At 40.5% G+C, this 19,944-nt stretch overlaps 1 protein-coding gene, 1 non-coding gene and 1 pseudogene across 2 annotated transcripts; 2 read left to right on the plus strand and 1 right to left on the minus strand.

Moving 5' to 3' along the window:
• Positions 1-1,591: 1,591 nt before the first annotated feature.
• On the plus strand, positions 1,592-8,621 carry LOC135518531 (dnaJ homolog subfamily C member 5B-like; annotated as a pseudogene).
• A 1,186-nt stretch (positions 8,622-9,807) lies between these two features.
• On the minus strand, positions 9,808-9,893 carry trnay-gua (transfer RNA tyrosine (anticodon GUA)). The gene is given in 2 exon segments: positions 9,808-9,843; positions 9,857-9,893. It is a non-coding gene; the product is annotated as a tRNA-Tyr (tRNA).
• Positions 9,894-11,344: 1,451 nt separating this feature from the next.
• LOC135517245 (tripartite motif-containing protein 55-like) lies at positions 11,345-19,944 on the plus strand. Its single transcript, XM_064941372.1, has 8 exons — positions 11,345-11,642; positions 12,048-12,217; positions 15,375-15,594; positions 15,778-15,873; positions 16,486-16,719; positions 16,827-16,849; positions 16,972-17,096; positions 18,956-19,944. Exons 1-8 carry the CDS (start codon positions 11,523-11,525, stop codon positions 19,054-19,056), a joined length of 1,089 nt encoding a protein of 362 aa, XP_064797444.1. The 5' UTR covers positions 11,345-11,522; the 3' UTR covers positions 19,057-19,944.

Raw genomic sequence — 19,944 nt, forward strand, 5'->3', positions numbered from 1 at the left:
TGGGTTTAGCTGTGGTGGCTATTAAGCTGCATTTGTTAATAGACATTTCTAAAAGTGTAGTGGAGGTTGGTGTTGATTTGGTAGGTTTTACAAAATGTTTTCAACAAACCACTTAACCACTCTAAATGAGATGTGTGCGTGTGCGCGCTTGTGGGTGTGTGTGCACCCTCCCATGAGTGTGACTGTCTGCGGGAAAGGGTAGGAAAGCATTTCTTAATTAATTCCTCCTACGGTCTCTTTAAAGCACACACATATTGGTCCCTAGGTAGACATGCTTAGCCACACAAGTCAGTGTGCAAGCCCAGGAGACACAGAGTATAGAGAAGGGAGTCCAGGGACAGGTGAGCTGTTTCCCCAGAGGCCACAAGTATCTTCTTTCAGATCAGGAAATAAACCGTCAATAAAATGTGACTCCAATCTGTTGTTTTGTATGGACTTTCAACACCATAAACAATACATTATAACTGTGATATGCCACTCCTTGAAATAATCACTGGTTTGCAAACTTTACCCAATCTAAATTATAAGATACAACATTACTATCATTATTGTAGTCTTTATATACATGGAGCTTAGGTGAATATAATGCATATTGGTCATGGTAAACTTTGTGTCCACCTGCAAACCCTTTTCGACCTACGTTTTTAACACCATGTCATGTCACTCTGTATGTATGTCACTGCATGTATGTATCGCCATCTTGTGGAAGAAGACAAGAGGACAATACTTTTTTTCTGCGTTTCTTCTATCTTCCACTAGGTGGTGGTCTTCTGTCACTGAATGCAGAGGCTTTGTGAAACCCATGGTGTAATCCTATCAAGCCTACTAAAACGATAGTATTTTACAGTATCTTTCACCCTCTCTCAGAAAGTCATCAATCCGTTGACACTACTACTATTCTACCCAGACACCTCAGTATCCTGCAATATAGTAGATCTACTTCCAACTCCCATTTAAACCCCAACCCAACATCCAGCCAATCATGTTAGGGCCACTGGCGGCTGGGCCTGCTGAAACGTGAGCACATGACTATCTGCCTGTATGTTTTCTTCATCTCATCCGCTGAACTAGTCCTCCACAGAGCAGACACCTGAATCCACCCACCTGTCTGTCTCTCCCAGGGGCGACTGGAGCACTGGAATTGACGGTCTGGACAGAGGAACAGTTAGGAAAGAGAGGAACGGGAAAGAGGAATAGCTGTGGACAAATGCAAAGGATGTGATTGGCTAAAAGTTCTCTTAATTAAGTCTTTTGAGTTCTGTTGTTTGGTGTTTGCGTTCGTAGTCCATGTTAAAACAGTAAAGTTCTCTCATGTTGGTGTTCTCTGATGAATTTTGACCATGTCTTTAGTAACTCTTAGATCGAATAGAGTGTTGGAGATATAACATAGTGATAAAACAATGGAACGGTACAATCCCTGTGGAAAATTCTTTGTTACTATTTATAGCAGTTCTATCAATAATGAATAGAGATGCTGTGTGAACAGTATACCATTACTGATAGATCAGTGGATCAGCTGAACCACCACACAGTCAATATCAGGAATCAAATCATTGTGGTTGCTGTGTTGTGCAGGTAATGGTGAGAGAATATGTCGAAACAAAGGCAGCGTTCCCTGTCCACCTCAGGAGCGGCCCTATACTCAGTCCTGGGCCTCCAAAAGACCTGTACACTGGACGACATCAATAAGTCCTACAGGCACACACAGACACACTTTCACCTCACTTCTTGAGCTGTGTGCTTGGTTAAACCAGTGGGTGACCCACTTAAATATTTGGGCCGACCCATCAGGTTGTTTCTATAGGACACACAATTTGGGAGTCATTTGGCTAGTTAGTGGAGTAACCAGACAAACAACAGACAACAGATAACCATAAGCCTCAATGGAGAAACTGAACTGCATATTACATCACTGACAGCAACCCTTTGAGCATGTTAACCCATATAAAATGTTCCATCCATTTAACTCTATATACTCTAAACACTGTTTTTGTTAGTATACGAAGATCATTTTCTCCACAGAAGCAGGTTATACATTGATCTGTGACCATGCAACATGTGCTGGAAAGCACAAACAAATGTCATGTAACAACCCATGTCTATGGAGGTCAGTGGGAATGATTTTAATGGGCAGTTTTTCAGGAGACAAAAAACAAGACTTTGAGAGTCAGACAGACATTCTGACTGACTGCTGCAAGACCTTTTATAATCACAGACAATTATTGTCAGATAGCTGCATGAATACAATATTACTTCCATAAAACTAAAATATTAATACTACAGAACAGATGGCACCCCTTGTTGTACTCAGGTCAGAGCTTAAACAAGATTCCTGTGTGTGTGTGTGTGTGTGTGTGTGTGTGTGTGTGTGTGTGTGTGTGTGTGTGTGTGTGTGTGTGTGTGTGTGTGTGTGTGTGTGTGTGTGTGTGTGTGTGTGTGTGTGTGTGTGTGTGTGTGCGTGCGTGTGTGTGTGCGTGCGTGTAGGTGTGTGTGTGCGCCCCCCATATGCAAGGGCGGATGTACTCGGAAGCTTGTCAGGACACGTTGGGAATAGACCCTAGCGTTATGGCTGCAGCCCCACTTTCTATGTACCCACACAACAAGTAGTGCCTGAACCTTACAATAAAACAGAAGAACAGACAACATGAAGAGCTGCTGATAGAAACCTACTGGTCCCCGTACTCAACCTTAATCTAGTTATTGTGTAATGACAGGGGCATTTGATGCTTACTCAAGATCAATTCACTCAACTATAACCCAAGCCGTTTTCAATTATATTTTGCTATGTAATTCCGCATTTTAATGTAGCTTTTGTTTAGGATAACTATTTTAACCTACATGCTGTAACTTACATTTCAACCAAAATATGTCTGTCAAGACCTCTTGCATAAATTGACTTCTCTCTCATTTCACCACCTCCCACACGTACAGTAGTAAGTCAGAATCTAATGACTTATAAAATTAATTCACTTCAGACGCATACAGGTGCCATTACAATTAGTCGTTCTTAATTAGTCTAATTGGAATTCACTTTCAGGAACCATCCAAATGGTTAGCTTTTGAGCAGCCCTTGTTTGTTGTTAATGAATATGTAAACATAGTGGCATTTTCCGAGCATGTTGGCATCATGAAAAATGAACAAGCAGATGTGCTTCGGAGCATCATCAAATGTTAATGACAAATTACAATATACAGCAAAAAAAGAGAGAGCGAGAACATTTTTTTTACGTATTGTTTTATGTAAAGCTGACTGTAGTGATATTTATTGTTTTATGTAAAGCTGACTGTAGTTACATGTATTGTTTTATGTAAAGCTGACTGTAGTGATATTTATTGTTTTATGTAAAGCTGACTGTAGTTACATGTATTGTTTTATGTAAAGCTGACTGTAGTGATATTTATTGTTTTATGTAAAGCTGACTGTAGTTACATGTATTGTTTTATGTAAAGCTGACTGTAGTTACATGTATTGTTTTATGTAAAGCTGACTGTAGTTACATGTATTGTTTTATGTAAAGCTGACTGTAGTTACATGTATTGTTTTATGTAAAGCTGACTGTAGTTACATGTATTGTTTTATGTAAAGCTGACTGTAGTTACATGTATTGTTTTATGTAAAGCTGACTGTAGTTACATGTATTGTTTTATGTAAAGCTGACTGTAGTTACATGTATTGTTTTATGTAAAGCTGACTGTAGTTACATGTATTGTTTTATGTAAAGCTGACTGTAGTTACATGTATTGTTTTATATAAAGCTGACTGTAGTTATAGTTATTGTTTTATGTAAAGCTGACTGTAGTTATAGTTATTTTTTTATGTAAAGCTGACTGTAGTTACATGTATTGTTTTATGTAAAGCTGACTGCAGTGATATTTATTGTTTTATGCAAAGCTGACTGTAGTTACATGTATTGTTTTATGTAAAGCTGACTGTAGTGATATTTATTGTTTTATGTAAAGCTGACTGCTGACTGTAGTGATATTTATTGTTTTATGTAAAGCTGACTGCTGACTGTAGTGATATTTATTGTTTTATGTAAAGCTGACTGTAGTTATATTTATTGTTTTATGTAAAGCTGACTGTAGTTATATTTATTGTTTTATGTAAAGCTGACTGTAGTCACATGTATTGTTTTATGTAAAGCTGACTGTAGTTATATTTATTGTTTTATGTAAAGCTGACTGTAGTTACATGTATTGTTTTATGTAAAGCTGACTGTAGTTACATGTATTGTTTTATGTAAAGCTGACTGTAGTTATAGTTATTGTTTTATGTAAAGCTGACTGTAGTTACATGTATTGTTTTATGTAAAGCTGACTGTAGTTACATGTATTGTTTTATGTAAAGCTGACTGTAGTTACATGTATTGTTTTATGTAAAGCTGACTGTAGTTACATGTATTGTTTTATGTAAAGCTGACTGTAGTTATATTTATTGTTTTATGTAAAGCTGACTGTAGTTACATGTATTGTTTTATGTAAAGTTGACTGCTGACTGTAGTTACATGTATTGTTTTATGTAAAGCTGACTGTAGTTACATGTATTGTTTTATGTAAAGCTGACTGTAGTTACATGTATTGTTTTATGTAAAGCTGACTGTAGTTATATTTATTGTTTTATGTAAAGCTGACTGTAGTTACATGTATTGTTTTATGTAAAGTTGACTGCTGACTGTAGTTACATGTATTGTTTTATGTAAAGCTGACTGTAGTTATATTTATTGTTTTATGTAAAGCTGACTGTAGTTACATGTATTGTTTTATGTAAAGTTGACTGCTGACTGTAGTTACATGTATTGTTTTATGTAAAGCTGACTGCTGACTGTAGTTACATGTATTGTTTTATGTAAAGCTGACTGTAGTTACATGTATTGTTTTATGTAAAGCTGACTGCTGACTGTAGTTACATGTATTGTTTTATGTAAAGCTGACTGTAGTTATATTTATTGTTTTATGTAAAGCTGACTGTAGTTACATGTATTGTTTTATGTAAAGCTGACTGTAGTTACATGTATTGTTTTATGTAAAGTTGACTGCTGACTGTAGTTACATGTATTGTTTTATGTAAAGCTGACTGTAGTTACATGTATTGTTTTATGTAAAGCTGACTGTAGTTACATGTATTGTTTTATGTAAAGCTGACTGTAACGGTTTTCTTCCTGGGAAGGAGAGGCGGACCAAAATGCAGCGTGGTTATTTATAAACATCTTTAATGAAAGATGAAAACGTGAACACTATACAAAATAAGAAACCGTGGAAAACCCGAAACAGTCCTAACTGGTGCAAAACACAGAGACAGGAACAATCACCCACAATATACCTAAAGAATATGGCTGCCTAAATATGGTTCCCAATCAGAGACAATGATAAACACAGGCAACCATAGACTTACCTAGAAAACTCAACTGAAGACAGCCCCATAGACTACAAAACCCCTAGACAAAACAAGACACATAAAATCACCCATGTCACACCCTGGCCGAACCAACATGATAAAGAAAACACAGAATACTAAGGCCAGGGCGTGACACTGACTGTAGTTATATTTATTGTTTTATGCAAAGCTGACTGGGGTTATATTTATTTCATGGTGTCTGTCAACAATATCTACACATTTTCTAGCCTGACTTAGAAGACTTTTAATTGCGCTATACATGCTATTCCAACTAAAACTGTGCTTATATCAGTATTGTACTAATGTACTAATGCCTGGCAGGTGTGTGTGTTGACAGATGTGAGGGTTGAGGGTTCTCACCCCATCTTTGTCACTAGTTGCTACGGTGCTGACTGCTGACTCGATCTGATCTGCAGGTATTGAGAGTGATCTGCAGGTATTGAGAGTGATCTGCAGGTATTGAGAGTGATCTGCAGGTATTGAGAGTGATCTGCAGTTATTGAGAGTGATCTGCAGGTATTGAGAGTGGTCTGCAGTTATTGAGAGTGATCTGCAGGTATTGAGAGTGGTCTGCTGGTATTGAGAGTGAGCTACAGGTATTGAGAGTGATCTGCAGGTATTGAGAGTGATCTGCAGGTATTGAGAGTGGTCTGCTGGTATTGAGAGTGAGCTACAGGTATTGAGAGTGATCTGCAGGTATTGAGAGTGGTCTGCAGGTATTGAGAGTGGTCTGCAGGTATTGAGAGTGATCTGCAGGTATTGAGAGTGATCTGCAGGTATTGAGAGTGGTCTGCAGGTATTGAGAGTGATCTGCAGGTATTGAGAGTGGTCTGCAGGTATTGAGAGTGGTCTGCAGGTATTGAGAGTGGTCTGCAGGTATTGAGAGTGATCTGCAGGTATTGAGAGTGGTCTGCAGGTATTCAGAGTGATCTGCAGGTATTCAGAGTGATCTGCAGGTATTGAGAGTGTAGACAGGAATGCATCTAGAGATGCCAGGATACACACTGAAACATGGGAAAAGATCTCAACTTGGAAATGAGAGATAATAGTGCAGCCTCTTACTGAAAGCATTAGATAAGACCATAAAGTAGCAAGATTGTAACAATGAAGAAGATGGCATTTCGGCTAGCTTAGCCTTCTGGAGTGAATAATCTTTTCAATTTCGTAATATTTTTTTTTCTATTCAAAAAGCTTGCTTTGAAACATCATCCAGACAAGAACCCAGAGAACCTGAACGCCACAGATAAATTGAAGGAGCTCAACAATGCCCACTCCGTCCTACCAGACGCTTCCAAGAGGAACATCTACGACAGCTATGTCTCCCTCAGGCTGTATGTGGCTCAGCAGTTTTGAGAGAACTTCAACGTTTATTTCATGCTATCCAGTTGGTGGGCAAAGGTGGGTTTCGTCAGGTAGAAAGTGTGTGTGTGTGTGTGTGTGTGTGTGTGTGTGTGTGTGTGTGTGTGTGTGTGTGTGTGTGTGTGTGTGTGTGTGTGTGTGTGTGTGTGTGTGTGTGTGTGTGTGTGTGTGTGTGTGTGTGTGTGTGTGTGTGTGTCTATGTCCATCCTGTTTATGGTCTGTAGCATGCTAACAGTTTGCTACTTCTGCTGCTGCCTGTGCTGCTGCTTGAACTGCTGCTGTGGGATGTGTAAAAACCAAAACCCCTGGGGAGGAGGTCCCCGACACCTACATTTTCCCTGGCAACCTGGAGGAGCAGATCCGCACAGACATGGAGACAGGTGAGCAAGCACACACCTGGAGGGTGTTCGCAGCTACAATATTCAGCAGGGTTTTGAAACAGAGAGCCAGGTGAGCCCCACTGAGAAGGATGAAATTGCCCCTTGACACTGAACTGAGGGCAGTTTTGCCTTTCATCTTCCTAATAAGGTTAGGACTCTGGGAGGGTAAGCTAATGCTGTGCCTAAGGGCAACTTCTACCCTGAGGAAGCCTCACACACTATCTCTTACTGCTTCAGAATTAGCCTATAGTTCACAGTTTTATTCTGTTGAAACAACAGCAGCAACCCTTTTAATAAGCTCTTCCTACATCATTCCCCTACCGTATCGATACTTCCTCATCTATTAAAGGGAAAACATTTGATGCTGCGAAGTGACTTTGATGTGAAAGCAAAGTCACGAAGACAGCGGAATGGCATAAACTGTGAATACGATGTTTTCTCCAACGCACCAAGTCAGCCTGTTAATGAAAATAAAGAGACTTGATATATTTGGGCCAGATATTTGGATATGATACATTGCTCTGGTGCCAGTTAGCTGTGGGAGGTTGGGTGTGATTTTATTCTTCATGTCTGCTGCAGTTCTCCAACATAACTGATAATTACTGCCTCTGAGTCACATCTCTAAATGTGTTTCCATAAGCAGTTATTTTGAGCCCCATCTCACAATGGCCTTTGTTTCCAGCACTCACTGCAAAGTCTCTCAGCCATCATGGGGGGATGATAAGAAGGCCTACTCATATATTTGGCTTCAGAACACATTGCTTATGATAACATATTTATTGTGAGCATGTACCAATAGGAATTGTACCTACTACTGTAGGGATAGCCCAGGGTAATTGAAGTGATTAAAGTGGCCCTTCAAGCCAGCCAGGCTGTGACAAAGTGTGCCTAGTCTGTGGTGCCAAAAGGACAACCGGCAGCAGGAGGCAGGAGGCTAGACGTCATTTCCTATAGTTAGTGTACAAATGTAGGATCTTAATTTGATCACTCTTTTTGCAAACTTGTAGATTAGTCAAGGTTTAAAAGGCTTCTAAAGTTTGTAATTTCCAAATATTAGACTTGATTTGTCCCTACAAAAAATTCCATTCATTATAAACCACATAATAATTCACATTTCCTGTTGCTGCAGGATTATTCCTACTGTGTCAAACTGGCTCAAATTAAGATCCTACATCTGTAGTAGGCTTATTTCTAGGACAGTTTTGCAGGATATGCCATATTTTCATAGTTCTGTGTAACATTACAACACAAACTAATGCACTGATAAATTGATCTTACCCTCTCCAGATGCTGACGACATCTCCATAATACAGCAACCAACCAATACCAGCAAGAAGACCAGGTTGATTGGTGACGGACGACAGGCCTATCCCTAACACACCTGAGAGCAGACATTAGAGGACTGGTGATGTCATAGGGATTCCAGCCCTGGGTTCAAATACATGTGTATTTAAGTATTTGTTATTTACAGTGGATTCAGAAAGTATTCAGACCCTTTTTTTTTGTTACAGCATTATTCTGAAATGGATTAAAGAGATATTTTTCCTGCTCCATCTATACACAATACCCCATAATGACAAAGTAAAAAAACAGGTTTTTAGAAATGTTTGCAAATGTATATATTTTTTAAAACATAAACACCATATTTACATAAGTATTGAGACCCTTTGCTAATAGACTCGAAATTGAGCTCAGGTACATACTGTTTCGATTGATCATCCTTGAGATGTTTCTACAACTTGATTGGAGTCCACCAGTGGTAAATTCAATTGATTAGACATGATTTGGAAAGGCACCTACCTGTCTATATAAGGTCCCACAGTTGACAGTGCATGTCAGAGCAAAAACCAAGCCATGAGGACAAGCCTTATATTTTTAATAACTTAATTTTTTTTTAACAGTATTTGCTTTGGCATTATGAGGTATTGTGTGTAGATTGATGAGGGGAAAAAACAATTTAATCCATTTTAAAATAAGGCTGTAATGTAACAAAATGTGGAAAAAGTCAAGAGGTCTGAATACTTTCTGAATGCACCGTAAACACTTATTTTCTGTGTGTTCCAGCATTTTCAAATAATGTGCCCTGAATTAACTACTTATATTGGAAGTATTTTCAAGTTTTTTCAAAGAATTCCCCAAAATAGCCTACTATTTGAAATCATTTTCAAATAGTTATTTAAAATACTACTTTCAAATACATGGGTTGAATGCATGGGATGCAGACGTTCCAAGTATATTTCCAAATAAATTCCAATATTCAAAAACGTGTCTTTTCAACAACAACAAAAAGATATCTAAATACTTCCTTCCTTAATACCCTAAATATTATTTGAACCCAGGTCTAAGGGGGATTCATTCCCTGATGTAGATCCCAGAAGGCCTCCATTCCACCCCTTGACTACACTTTGTAAATTATGAATGAGTGTTCCTTTGTGTGCAATGTGTTTTGTGTTTGTTATTGTTTTGTGTAGTTTGTTATACAGTATAGTAGGCGTAAGTATGGCTGTGAAAGGATTGAGAGATTTAGAATTGTGTCATTTCCTTTTTGAAAAGAAACTTCAACATCTTTTTTTGTAATTGCATTACGCATCTTACAAACATATAGGCGTACAAATTATACTTAAATTTGTTGTTCGGTCTGGTTTCACAAATCACGTGAGCAAAAAAAAATCCTCCTTCGAGCCGGATTTGAACCAGCGACCTAAGGATCGCTATGTAACCTCTACAGTCCTCCGCTCTACCAACTGAGCTATCGAAGGAAGTACATGAAGCCGTTGACTAGCTGGCAATCTATAAGTAACAATGTGTGTGTGTGTGTATTATATATGTGTTCTAGTTTCATTTCTGTAATGAATTGTTAGCGTCGAATAATATATCTGAGTAGACGACATTTTAGCAGTCACATATTTAGATTGCGAATTATAAAAACAAACGAGATATGCACATAGCTAACAGTAGCTAGCTACATCTCGCTTCAAACGCATTCAACACATTTAACGTTACGAGCAAGCGAGCATGAGCCGTGTCAAATGTACCGAGGCCGTGTGCAACCATTAATAAAATCTAGGACAGTACTCTGTATATTCCTAGACTAAAACTAAACTAGCTGTAACGACGTTAGCGAACTTTTCTAATAAGGTTGACATGGTGGTAATGAACTGTTTCCTAAATTAAAGTGTCATAGAAGCTGTTGTTACTCTGACGACGAACAGACTAAAAAGTTTAACTTCGAGAGGGAGGTGGCAACATAGTATCTAACCAGCTACTCACGTTCAACGCGTCATCCAAAATAGCTTGATACATTTATGAGTCACTGCTGTCATTATTTAGGAAGGGGAATTAGCTCAAATGGTAGAGCGCTCGCTTAGCATGCGAGAAGTAGCGGGATCGATGCCCGCATTCTCCAATTCTTTTCCCGACCTTCCCAATCAGTGTTGTTGTCTATGTTCCATAAATAAACATTGAAATGACTTTGTAGCCAGTCATTTGTTGCTATGTATTCATATGAAAAATTAGGATACAATTAGAAAGTTTAGTAACATGAACTGGATGAACGTTCCTTCCTTGATCTGCGAGATACTGTACTGTTTACACTACGACATACTGTTCATGATGCTGATCATATATTCTGATACGTTTTATATGCGTAAATATTATTTTAAAATATCATAATACATCAAATTGGCTCATACTGCTTTTATACTCAATCATAGTGTGTATGCCACTGTTCATCAGACACAGGTGGATTCTAATTTGCAAATGTAATAACCACAAGGGGATTAAGCTCAAATGGTAGAGCGTTCGTCAATTTTTTACAGTTTCAGGGCGCCCACTGAAATTCTAGTAGGTTTACTGAACTCCCCTAGGATTACCAACGAACTGCGATGCTCATCAAAACATCAGTTGAGTCCAAAATGTAAATCCTACCACAGCCAATATAAATAGCCTATTATGTCACATTTTCATGTTGTTCCCCTGAACAACACATCCTCAAACACTTTTGTTTTACAATGATATTTGCATATAGGCTAACAGTTTGATGACACACAGCTTTAAATGGGGTCAGTTTAAAGACTACTGCGAGGAATCACCGCCCAAGCCCTATCTAGACTCATTTTCATATATGGGCAAGTAAACATGGCAACCTTCGATCTGACACTTTCTAAAAACAGCCCTGACACTCGCTCGAGCAGCCAGTTTGGGTGCCACACTATACTCAGTGTGAGGAACAGCTTGAACCGGAGCAATTACCGTGGGCCTACTTTTCAATTTTACTCCGAAATAAGCGGCTTGGGAAGTTATAATGCCGAATTAACAATTTTTATTATTCATTTGACACTTTTAACGTCTTAACGGAGTGAGTGGGTGTGTATCAGAAGAGAAACGTCATGGACAATTTGGAGAAGCAGTTGATTTGTCCCATCTGCCTGGAAACATTTACCAAACCAGTGGTCATTTTACCATGTCAACACAACCTGTGTAGAAAGTGTGCCAATGATATCTTTCAGGTAAAGTAGTCCTGCAATAACGTAAGTAATAGCTATGTATTTTCTGGTAGACATATATATATTAAACTGTGTTTATCTACAAACTATATTATTTGTTGGTGTATTTATAACAACTAGTTTTACTGTATATCAGGGATATTGTTTTTGTTTGTTTCTTGTCCATGCCCATAGGCTATGTACACCAAAACCTCTGCACTGTTCTCATTTTGTGTTTTATTTGATCTTGTTGTTGTTGTTTCTCATGAGCCATTGCAGTGTTCAATCTCAGCTATGTGCACCCATGTCATTTTTGTGTAGCCTCAAATGTGACTATAGTATTACACATGAAATATTAGGCATAGACAATAATAGGTATTACATTTGGTATACATTTTAATATGCTCCTGTCTGTTCTATCCTGTCTAGGCCTCCAACCCTTACCTCCCAACCAGAGGGGGGTCAGTGACCTCCGGTGGCCGTTTCCGGTGCCCGTCCTGCAGGCACGAGGTGGTCCTGGACCGCCATGGGGTCTATGGGCTCCAGAGGAACCTGCTGGTGGAGAACATCATCGACATGTTCAAACAGGAGTCCACCAGGTGAGAGAGTCGTACACTATAGGAGTCCAAAGGAAAAATAATACTTCCAGTGCCTGTACTTCACTTTCCAGCCAAGGTGCATGAACAGATGAGCAAACTGGGGGGAAACCATTTTCTCCATGTTCTCACTAGCTTGTTACAGTACTTGTTACAGGAATCATTTTAAATAGTAATTATAAAAGAAATAGAGTCTGTCTCAGACACTACCATCACTACCACCACCACCACCATCACGGTCCTGCTGTACCACAAACTAAATACAAACATCCAGTTACCCTATTTTGTGAGTTCAGGGGAAAATGCTTTTTTATGTGTAATTTCCTTATCTTATTCACCCATCTTATTACATTCCCAGGCTCTAATACTACTTGCAATATGTCAGTGAATTGCTTACATGAAGACGAACAGTGAATTGTTCAAATAGGCCAGTTAGGGCATTGACAGTGACATATACAGTGGGGCAAAAAAGTATTTAGTCAGCCTCCAATTGTGCAAGTTCTCCCACTTAAAAAGATGAGAGAGGTCTGTAATTTTCTTCATAGGTACACTTCAACTATGACAGACAAAATGAGAAAAAAAATCCAGAAAATCACATTGTAGGATTTTTAATTTATTTATTTGCAAATTATGGTGGAAAATAAGTATTTGGTCACCTACAAACAAGCAAGATTTCTGGCTCTCACAGACCTGTAACTTCTTCTTTAAGAGGCTCATCTGTCCTCCACTTGTTACCTGTATTAATGGCACCTGTTTGAACTTGTTATCAGTATAAAAGGGGAAGACTGGGAGGACTGAATCTGCAATAGGTAAGCAGTTTGGTTTGAAGAAATCAACTGTGGGAGCAATTATTAGGAAATGGAAGACATACAAGACCACTGATAATCTCCCTCGATCTGGGGCTCCATGCAAGATCTCACCCCGTGGGGTCAAAATGATCACAAGAACGGTGAGCAAAAATCCCAGAACCACACCCCCCCGTGTGAACCACACCACACCTAGTGAATGACCTGCAGAGAGCTGGGACCAAAGTAACAAAGCCTACCATCAGTAACACACTACACCGCCAGAGACTCAAATCCTACAGTGCTAGACGTGTCCCCCTGCTTAAGCCAGTACATGTCCAGGCCCAGCTGAAGTTTGCTAGAGAGCATTTGGATGATCCAGAAGAAGATTGGGAGAATGTCATAGGGTCAGATGAAACCAAAATAGAACTTTTTGTTAAAAACTCGTCATGTTTGGAGGACAAAGAATGCTGAGTTGCATCCAAAGAACACCATACCTACTGTGAAGCATGGGGGTGGAAACATCATGCTTTGGGGCTGTTTTTCTGCAAAGGGACCAGGACGACTGATCCGTGTAAAGGAAAGAATGAATGGGGCCAAGTATCGTGAGATTTTGAGTGAAAACCTCCTTCCATCAGCAAGGGCATTGAAGATGTAACATGGCTGGGTCTTTCAGCATGACAATGATCCCAAACACACCGCTCGGGCAGCGAAGGAGTGGCTTCGTAAGAAGCATTTCAAGGTCCTGGAGTGGCCTAGCCAGTCTCCAGATCTCAACCCCATAGAAAATCTTTGGAGGGAGTTGAAAGTCCGTGTTGCCCAGCAACAGCAACAAAACATCACTGCTCTAGAGGAGATCAAAATACCAGCAACAGTGTGTGAAAACATTGTGAAGACTTACAGAAAACGTTTGACCTCTGTCATTCCCAACAAAGGGTATATAACAAAGTATTGAGATAAACTTTTGTTAATGACCAAATACTTATTTTTCCACCATAATTTGCAAATAAATTCATTAAAAATCCTACAATGTGATTTTCTGGATTTAAAAAAAAAATTGTCTGTCATAGTTGAAGTGTGCCTATGATGAAAATTACAGGCCTCTCTCATCTTTTTAAGTGGGAGAACTTGCACAATTGGTGGCTGACTAAATACTTTTTTTGCCCCACTGTATAATGATAGCTCTGAAAAACTACATACAGCCTACATTAAAAATGTGTTGAAACTCCAGTGTTGAAACGTGTTATTTTTCCTGATTCCTCATCACATGACCTGACACCTGACCAAGACAAAGCTGGGCCTCAATCTTTACTGTGGAAAAACTCCTGCTGCCACTCATACTGAATGTTTTCTACAATCTTGACTACTTTTCTGGCCTTGTGTACAAGTATTCCAGGCTGCCTTATAAAGACAAATGGTGGCTGATGAAGGTGACTAGTAGTAGATCATGAAATAGTGCTGATAAAGAAATAATGAAATACTGTAGTAGATGACGTCCTTCAATCAGATGTTCTCCCTCCAGAAGCCACAGCGATGACAACAGCTGGAGCTAAATACAGTCAAGGAAGTACGTAGATCACAAACATTACATTTACATGAAGGAATACTGTTTATATTTAACTCCCGCTAGCTAAAATGAGCTAAGTGACCGCGTTTTTGTAGTGAGAGTGTCATCTTATCTATGGTGTCTGCTGGAGGGTTTAGTGCTATAAGAATCCATCAGATGAATGTGTTGCTTTGAAGGATAGGAACCCTGAGGCAATGTAATTTAGCTCTCTACTGTCCTTTCACTCGACATCACGCTTAATGCTTCAGACTTTATTCACGAGACAAAACTCTTTTGGTCGACATAGAGAGGGATAGAGTGGAATGGAGGTGAGGGGTGCTTTGTGTGTTTGAGGACATTCACTAGCTTGATAGAGGAAAAAAGAGAAGGAGAGGTACGCTTGCTTATTGTGTAGTTTTACGTGCTTAAAGGCAGTGTATATGTCACCCAGCCACTGGTGCCCATATTAACCCATGGTCCCACAGTGAGTCAGAGGGTTGATTTGGTTGGCAGGAGGTCTCTGGTCCGAGTCACACAATGATATACTCCCAGCCGACGTGTGTGTGTGCGTGTGTGTGTGCGTGCGTACGTGTTGGGAAGAAGGGTGACTAAAAACTAAGGTATGACACACACGTCACTCCATTTAGATACTGTTTGTACAGATGCTTAAGGCTTAGGATGTGATGTAGCCTATCATGACCTTGATAGGCTATCATAACTGAATGATGTTCAGTTATCATGGGCAGGCAGCCTGATTCACAACAGCCAGTGGAAGGAAACTGATCAGGAGAGGAAGCCAATAAACTATTACAGTAAGATGCACCCCTAGTATTGGGAGTCTCGTCATGTCTCCTCCCCCTTCCAGCAGCGCCAAGCCAGCGGCCCCAGAGAGGACAGAGGAGCAGGCCATGTGCCAAGAGCACAAGGAGGAGAAGATCAACATCTACTGTGTGACCCACAGCGTGCCCACCTGCTCCATGTGCAAGGTGTTTGGAGCCCACCAGGACTGTGAGGTGGCGCCGCTCAAAAGCATGTACCAGACACAGAAGGTGAGGGCCCAACTATCTGCTGTATGGTCTTGACTGATGTAGGAAAACATCTTCAAGAGATGCACAGTAGGTCAAATGGGACAGTTGCCTCCTGCGCATGTCAGTGCATTGCATCTCTCTCAGTGACTGATCCGCTTTGGCTCTGTGTGTGTGTGTGTGTGTACGTGTACTGCGTGCCCCCAGACGGAGTTGACTGACGGGATAGCGATGATGGTGGGGAACAACGACAGGATCCAGGGCATCATCAGTCAGTTAAAGGAGACCTGCCGGACCATAGAGGTGACTGGGCCAGTGTGGCAGCACCTGTATTTCTGTCTCTGTCTGTCTGCCTCTCACTAACACAGCCAACTGAAACCAGGATGTTACTGTATTGAGCCCCCCTATACAAAAATGAGAACGTGTTCTAAGTCTGTTTGTTTGTTTCTATCACCCACAAAAATAAACAAATAAGTTCGGACACTTTGTCCTCCCTCACACATACCAAGAAACACACTAAGTATTCTGCCGTTTCTCTCTCACACTGAGAAACCAAGAGGAGAGTTGATGGAAAGAGAGCAGATACACACACACACACACACACACACACACACACACACACACACACATTGGAGTTGATGAGCTAGTAACAACTGTACTGGGGAGGAAGCTGGATTGGCTCCAGTCCCCTCTGTGTCACCCGTGGTGGTGTTACCCAGGATTGTCATGCAGAGCTGGTTCTTGTTCAGAGCTGGGTCATGGTCAAAGCTGGGTTGTGTTCAGAGCTGGGTCGTGTTCAGAGCTGGGTCGTGTTCAGAGCTGGGTCATGATCATTAGGCAAGGCAACGGGAGAAAACGCTTGTGTGTTTGTGTCCGTCTGTCTGTCCGTCCATGTGTGTGGTTGCCTGTGCACAGGAGAATGGCAGGAGGCAGAAGTCCCAGCTGTGTGAGAAGTTTGACCATCTGTACGCCATCTTGGAGGAGAGGAAGAGGGACTTAAGTTCTAAGGTGGTGGCCGAGCAGGAAGAGAAGCTCAACTACATTCGTGGTCTAACCAAGAAGTACAAAGAGCACCTAGAGCGGAGCGTTAAGACCGTAGAGACAGGCATACAGACCTTGGAGGAACCAGAGATGGCTGTCTTCTTACAGGTGACTGACACAAACACTCTCCCTTAACATTCAGGCTTCAATCCTGATTCAACTTTTCACATAAATCCGGAATTTAGAGTAACCCTTTCAATTTCTCTGTCTTACAGACTGTAAAAGACCTCCTTAATAGGTGAGGAAACATGCTGACGGAACAAAGTGTGTATCATGTACCGCATTATGTACATATCTCTAAACACCATACACGATCAGGTCAAGCCTGACTCTCCCTGTGTGTGTGTGTGTGTGTGTCAGGACTGGGGAGGTGTCGAGTACCTCCCACCTGGAGAAGGTGGAGCAAGGATATGAGGCGATGGATCACTACACCGTTAACTTCTGGAGAGAGGGCAGGGCCCTGCGTAGCATTGACTTCATCTCAGGTAGGAAGAGTTGGTAGTGAAACATCTTATTGTGTCTCATTCTGTCTGCCCCTGCAGGGTGGGGTGCATCTCAATTGTCTTGTGTGGTTTACTTTCCTTGTTTCCGGGCTGTCATCTTTATTGATCTGAAAACAGGCTAGGTGAAAGCTAAAGTTCAACTCTGAAATTTACATAGACCTTAGCCAAATACATTTAAACTCAGTTTTTCACAATTCCTGACATTTAATCCTAGTAAAAATTCCCTGTCTTAGGTCAGTTAGGATCACCACTTTATTTTAAGAATGTGAAATGTCAGAATAATAGTAAAGAGAATTATTTATTTCAGCTTTTATTTATTTCATCACATGGGTTAGAAGTTTACATACACTCAATTAGTATTTGGTAGCATTGCCTTTAAATTGTTTAACTTGGGTCAAACGTTTCAGGTAGCCTTTCACAAGCTTCCCACAATAAGTTGGGTGAATTTTGGCCCATTTCTCCTGACAGAGCTGGTGAGCTTTGTCAGCTTTGTAGGCCTCCTGGCTCACACACACGCTTTTTCAGTTCTGCCCACAAAATTTCTATAGGATTGAGGTCAGGGCTTTGTGATGGCCACTCCAATACCTTAACTTTGTTGTCCTTAAGCCATTTTGCCACAACTTTGGAAGTATGCTTGGGGTCATTGTCCATTTGGAAGACCCATTTGCGACCAAGCTTTAACTTTCTGACTGATGTCTTGAGATGTTGCTTCAATATATCCACATAATTTTACTTCCTCATGATGCCATCTATTTTGTGAAGTGCACCAGTCCCTACTGCAGCAAAGCACCCCCACAACATGATGCTGCAACCCCCATGCTTCAAGGTTGGGATGGTGTTCTTCGGCTTGCAAGCGTCCCCCTTTTTCCTCCAAACATAACGATGGTCATTATGGCCAAACAGTTCTTTTTTGTTTCATCAGACCAGAGGACATTTCTTCAAAAAGTACGATCTTTGTCCCCATGTGCAGTTGCAAACCGTAGTCTGGCTTTTTTATGGCGGTTTTGGAGCAGTGGCTTCTTCCTTGCTGAGCAGCCTTTCAGATTATGTTGATATAGGACTCGTTTTACTGTAGATATAGATACCTTTATACCTGTTTCCTCCAGCATCTTCACAAGGTCCTTTGCTGTTGTTCTGGGATTGATTTGCACTTTTCGCACCAAAGTACGCTCATCTCTAGGAGACAGAATGCGTCTCCCTCCTGAGCAGTATGACGGCTGCGTGGTCCCATGGTGTTTATACTTGAGTACAATTGTTTGTACAGATGAACATGGTACCTTCAGGCGTTTGGAAATTTGATGAACCAGACTTGTGGAGGTCTACAATTTGTTTTCGGAAGTCTTTGCTGATTTCTTTTGATTTTCCCATGATGTCAAGCAAAAAGGCACTGAGTTTGAAGGTAGGCCTTGAAATGCATCCACAGGTACACCTCCAATTGACTCAAATGATGTCAATTAGCATATTAGTAGATTCTAAAGCCATGACATAATTTTCTGGAATTTTCCAAGCTGTTTAAAGGCACAGTCAACTTATCTAAACTTATCTGACCCACTGGCATTGTGATACAGTGAATTATAAGTGAAATAATATGTCTGTAAACAATGTCCTTGCCGTCTTGTCCTAACCGACTTGCCGATGTCCTAACCGACTTGCCAAAACTATAGTTTGTTAACAAGAAATTTGTGGAGTGGTTGAAAAATGAGTTTGAATGACTCCAACCTAAGTGTATGTAAACTTCCGACTTCAACTGTATATTAAGCTTTCCATGGGCAGTATATGTAGTTCTTGCGTTGTTGTTTATCAGACATTTATCTCTCACTTCAATATCCCTCTGTCTGTAGATGACGAAGATGAGTATGAGGAGGTAGATGGGGGAAAGGCAGAGGCTGAAGTAGGAGGTGGATCCTCAACAGCTGCCCCACTCCCATCCCCCGCCCCTTAACTCAGCCAACCACAGAGCACAGCCAACCATCAGCCATGGCCCAAACAGAGATGGAGAGGAAGTGAGACATCAGACTCCCTCATTTTTTTCTGGTTCATATAGAGTCAATGAACTAAGCAGACCAAACCCAGCTGCTAATACATTGAAGCCTATGTGAGTGCCACCTCGTTAATCAGACCGGAACTGATCCTTTTTTTTCAGTGGTAAACGGCCTGAGAGGGACATCTTAATTTATCCACCATCTTTGGTCCAGACTCAAAGATACTTCTTGCAGGAGTAGGATGAAGTTGCCCCTGGACATTGTTCTAATGTCAGTTTTGAGTTTTCCCTCCTCATGGTTAAGGTTAGGATTGGGGAAAGCTAAGCTGATCCATGATCAGTGCCCATGGACAACATCTACCTGAAGCACACCTGCACAGGTGATAGATAGAGCCTTCTGACACAAAACTCTCCTGGGACTTCCACCCAAAGCTGTGGTTGGATGCAGCTGGATGTGGACATGTTTTTTCCCCAGTAGGAGTGCATTTCAGGAGTCAGGAAGTTCACTATAGGAAGACTTTTTAGCCTGATTAAATTTGATTTGTTAAAGAAATATGCTAACAAGGTAGTTTTTTGTGGCTAATTTTAGTTTTCCCTCAGACTGCCGTTGTAGAGTTTTGTCTAAGCAGCAGTGTTGTTTCTTTAATGAAGTTGGCAAGATGCCACCATCTGAACTACATCATTAGAGAATATCATCAGCTGAACATCTCAAACAAGAACTTCCAGAAGATTTTTCTGCCTTTTATTGTTATTTTTTTTACTGAAAAAGTATCAAAAAAGATATATATATATTTGGTTACATTATGAATTCACATAGTATAAAAATATATATAGTACCTTCAGAAAGTA

Source organism: Oncorhynchus masou, chromosome 28 (assembly GCF_036934945.1).
Source record: "Oncorhynchus masou masou isolate Uvic2021 chromosome 28, UVic_Omas_1.1, whole genome shotgun sequence".
Classification (NCBI taxonomy): domain Eukaryota; kingdom Metazoa; phylum Chordata; class Actinopteri; order Salmoniformes; family Salmonidae; genus Oncorhynchus; species Oncorhynchus masou.

Bases quoted from the DNA above. Each gene is read 5' to 3' on its own strand.
- LOC135517245 (XM_064941372.1), top strand. From the start codon at position 11,523: ATGGACAATTTGGAGAAGCAGTTGATTTGTCCCATCTGCCTGGAAACA. The intron at 11,643-12,047 runs GTAAAGTAGTCC...TATCCTGTCTAG, and splicing joins GTGCCAATGATATCTTTCAG to GCCTCCAACCCTTACCTCCC. The intron at 16,720-16,826 runs GTGACTGACACA...TCTGTCTTACAG, and splicing joins AGATGGCTGTCTTCTTACAG to ACTGTAAAAGACCTCCTTAA.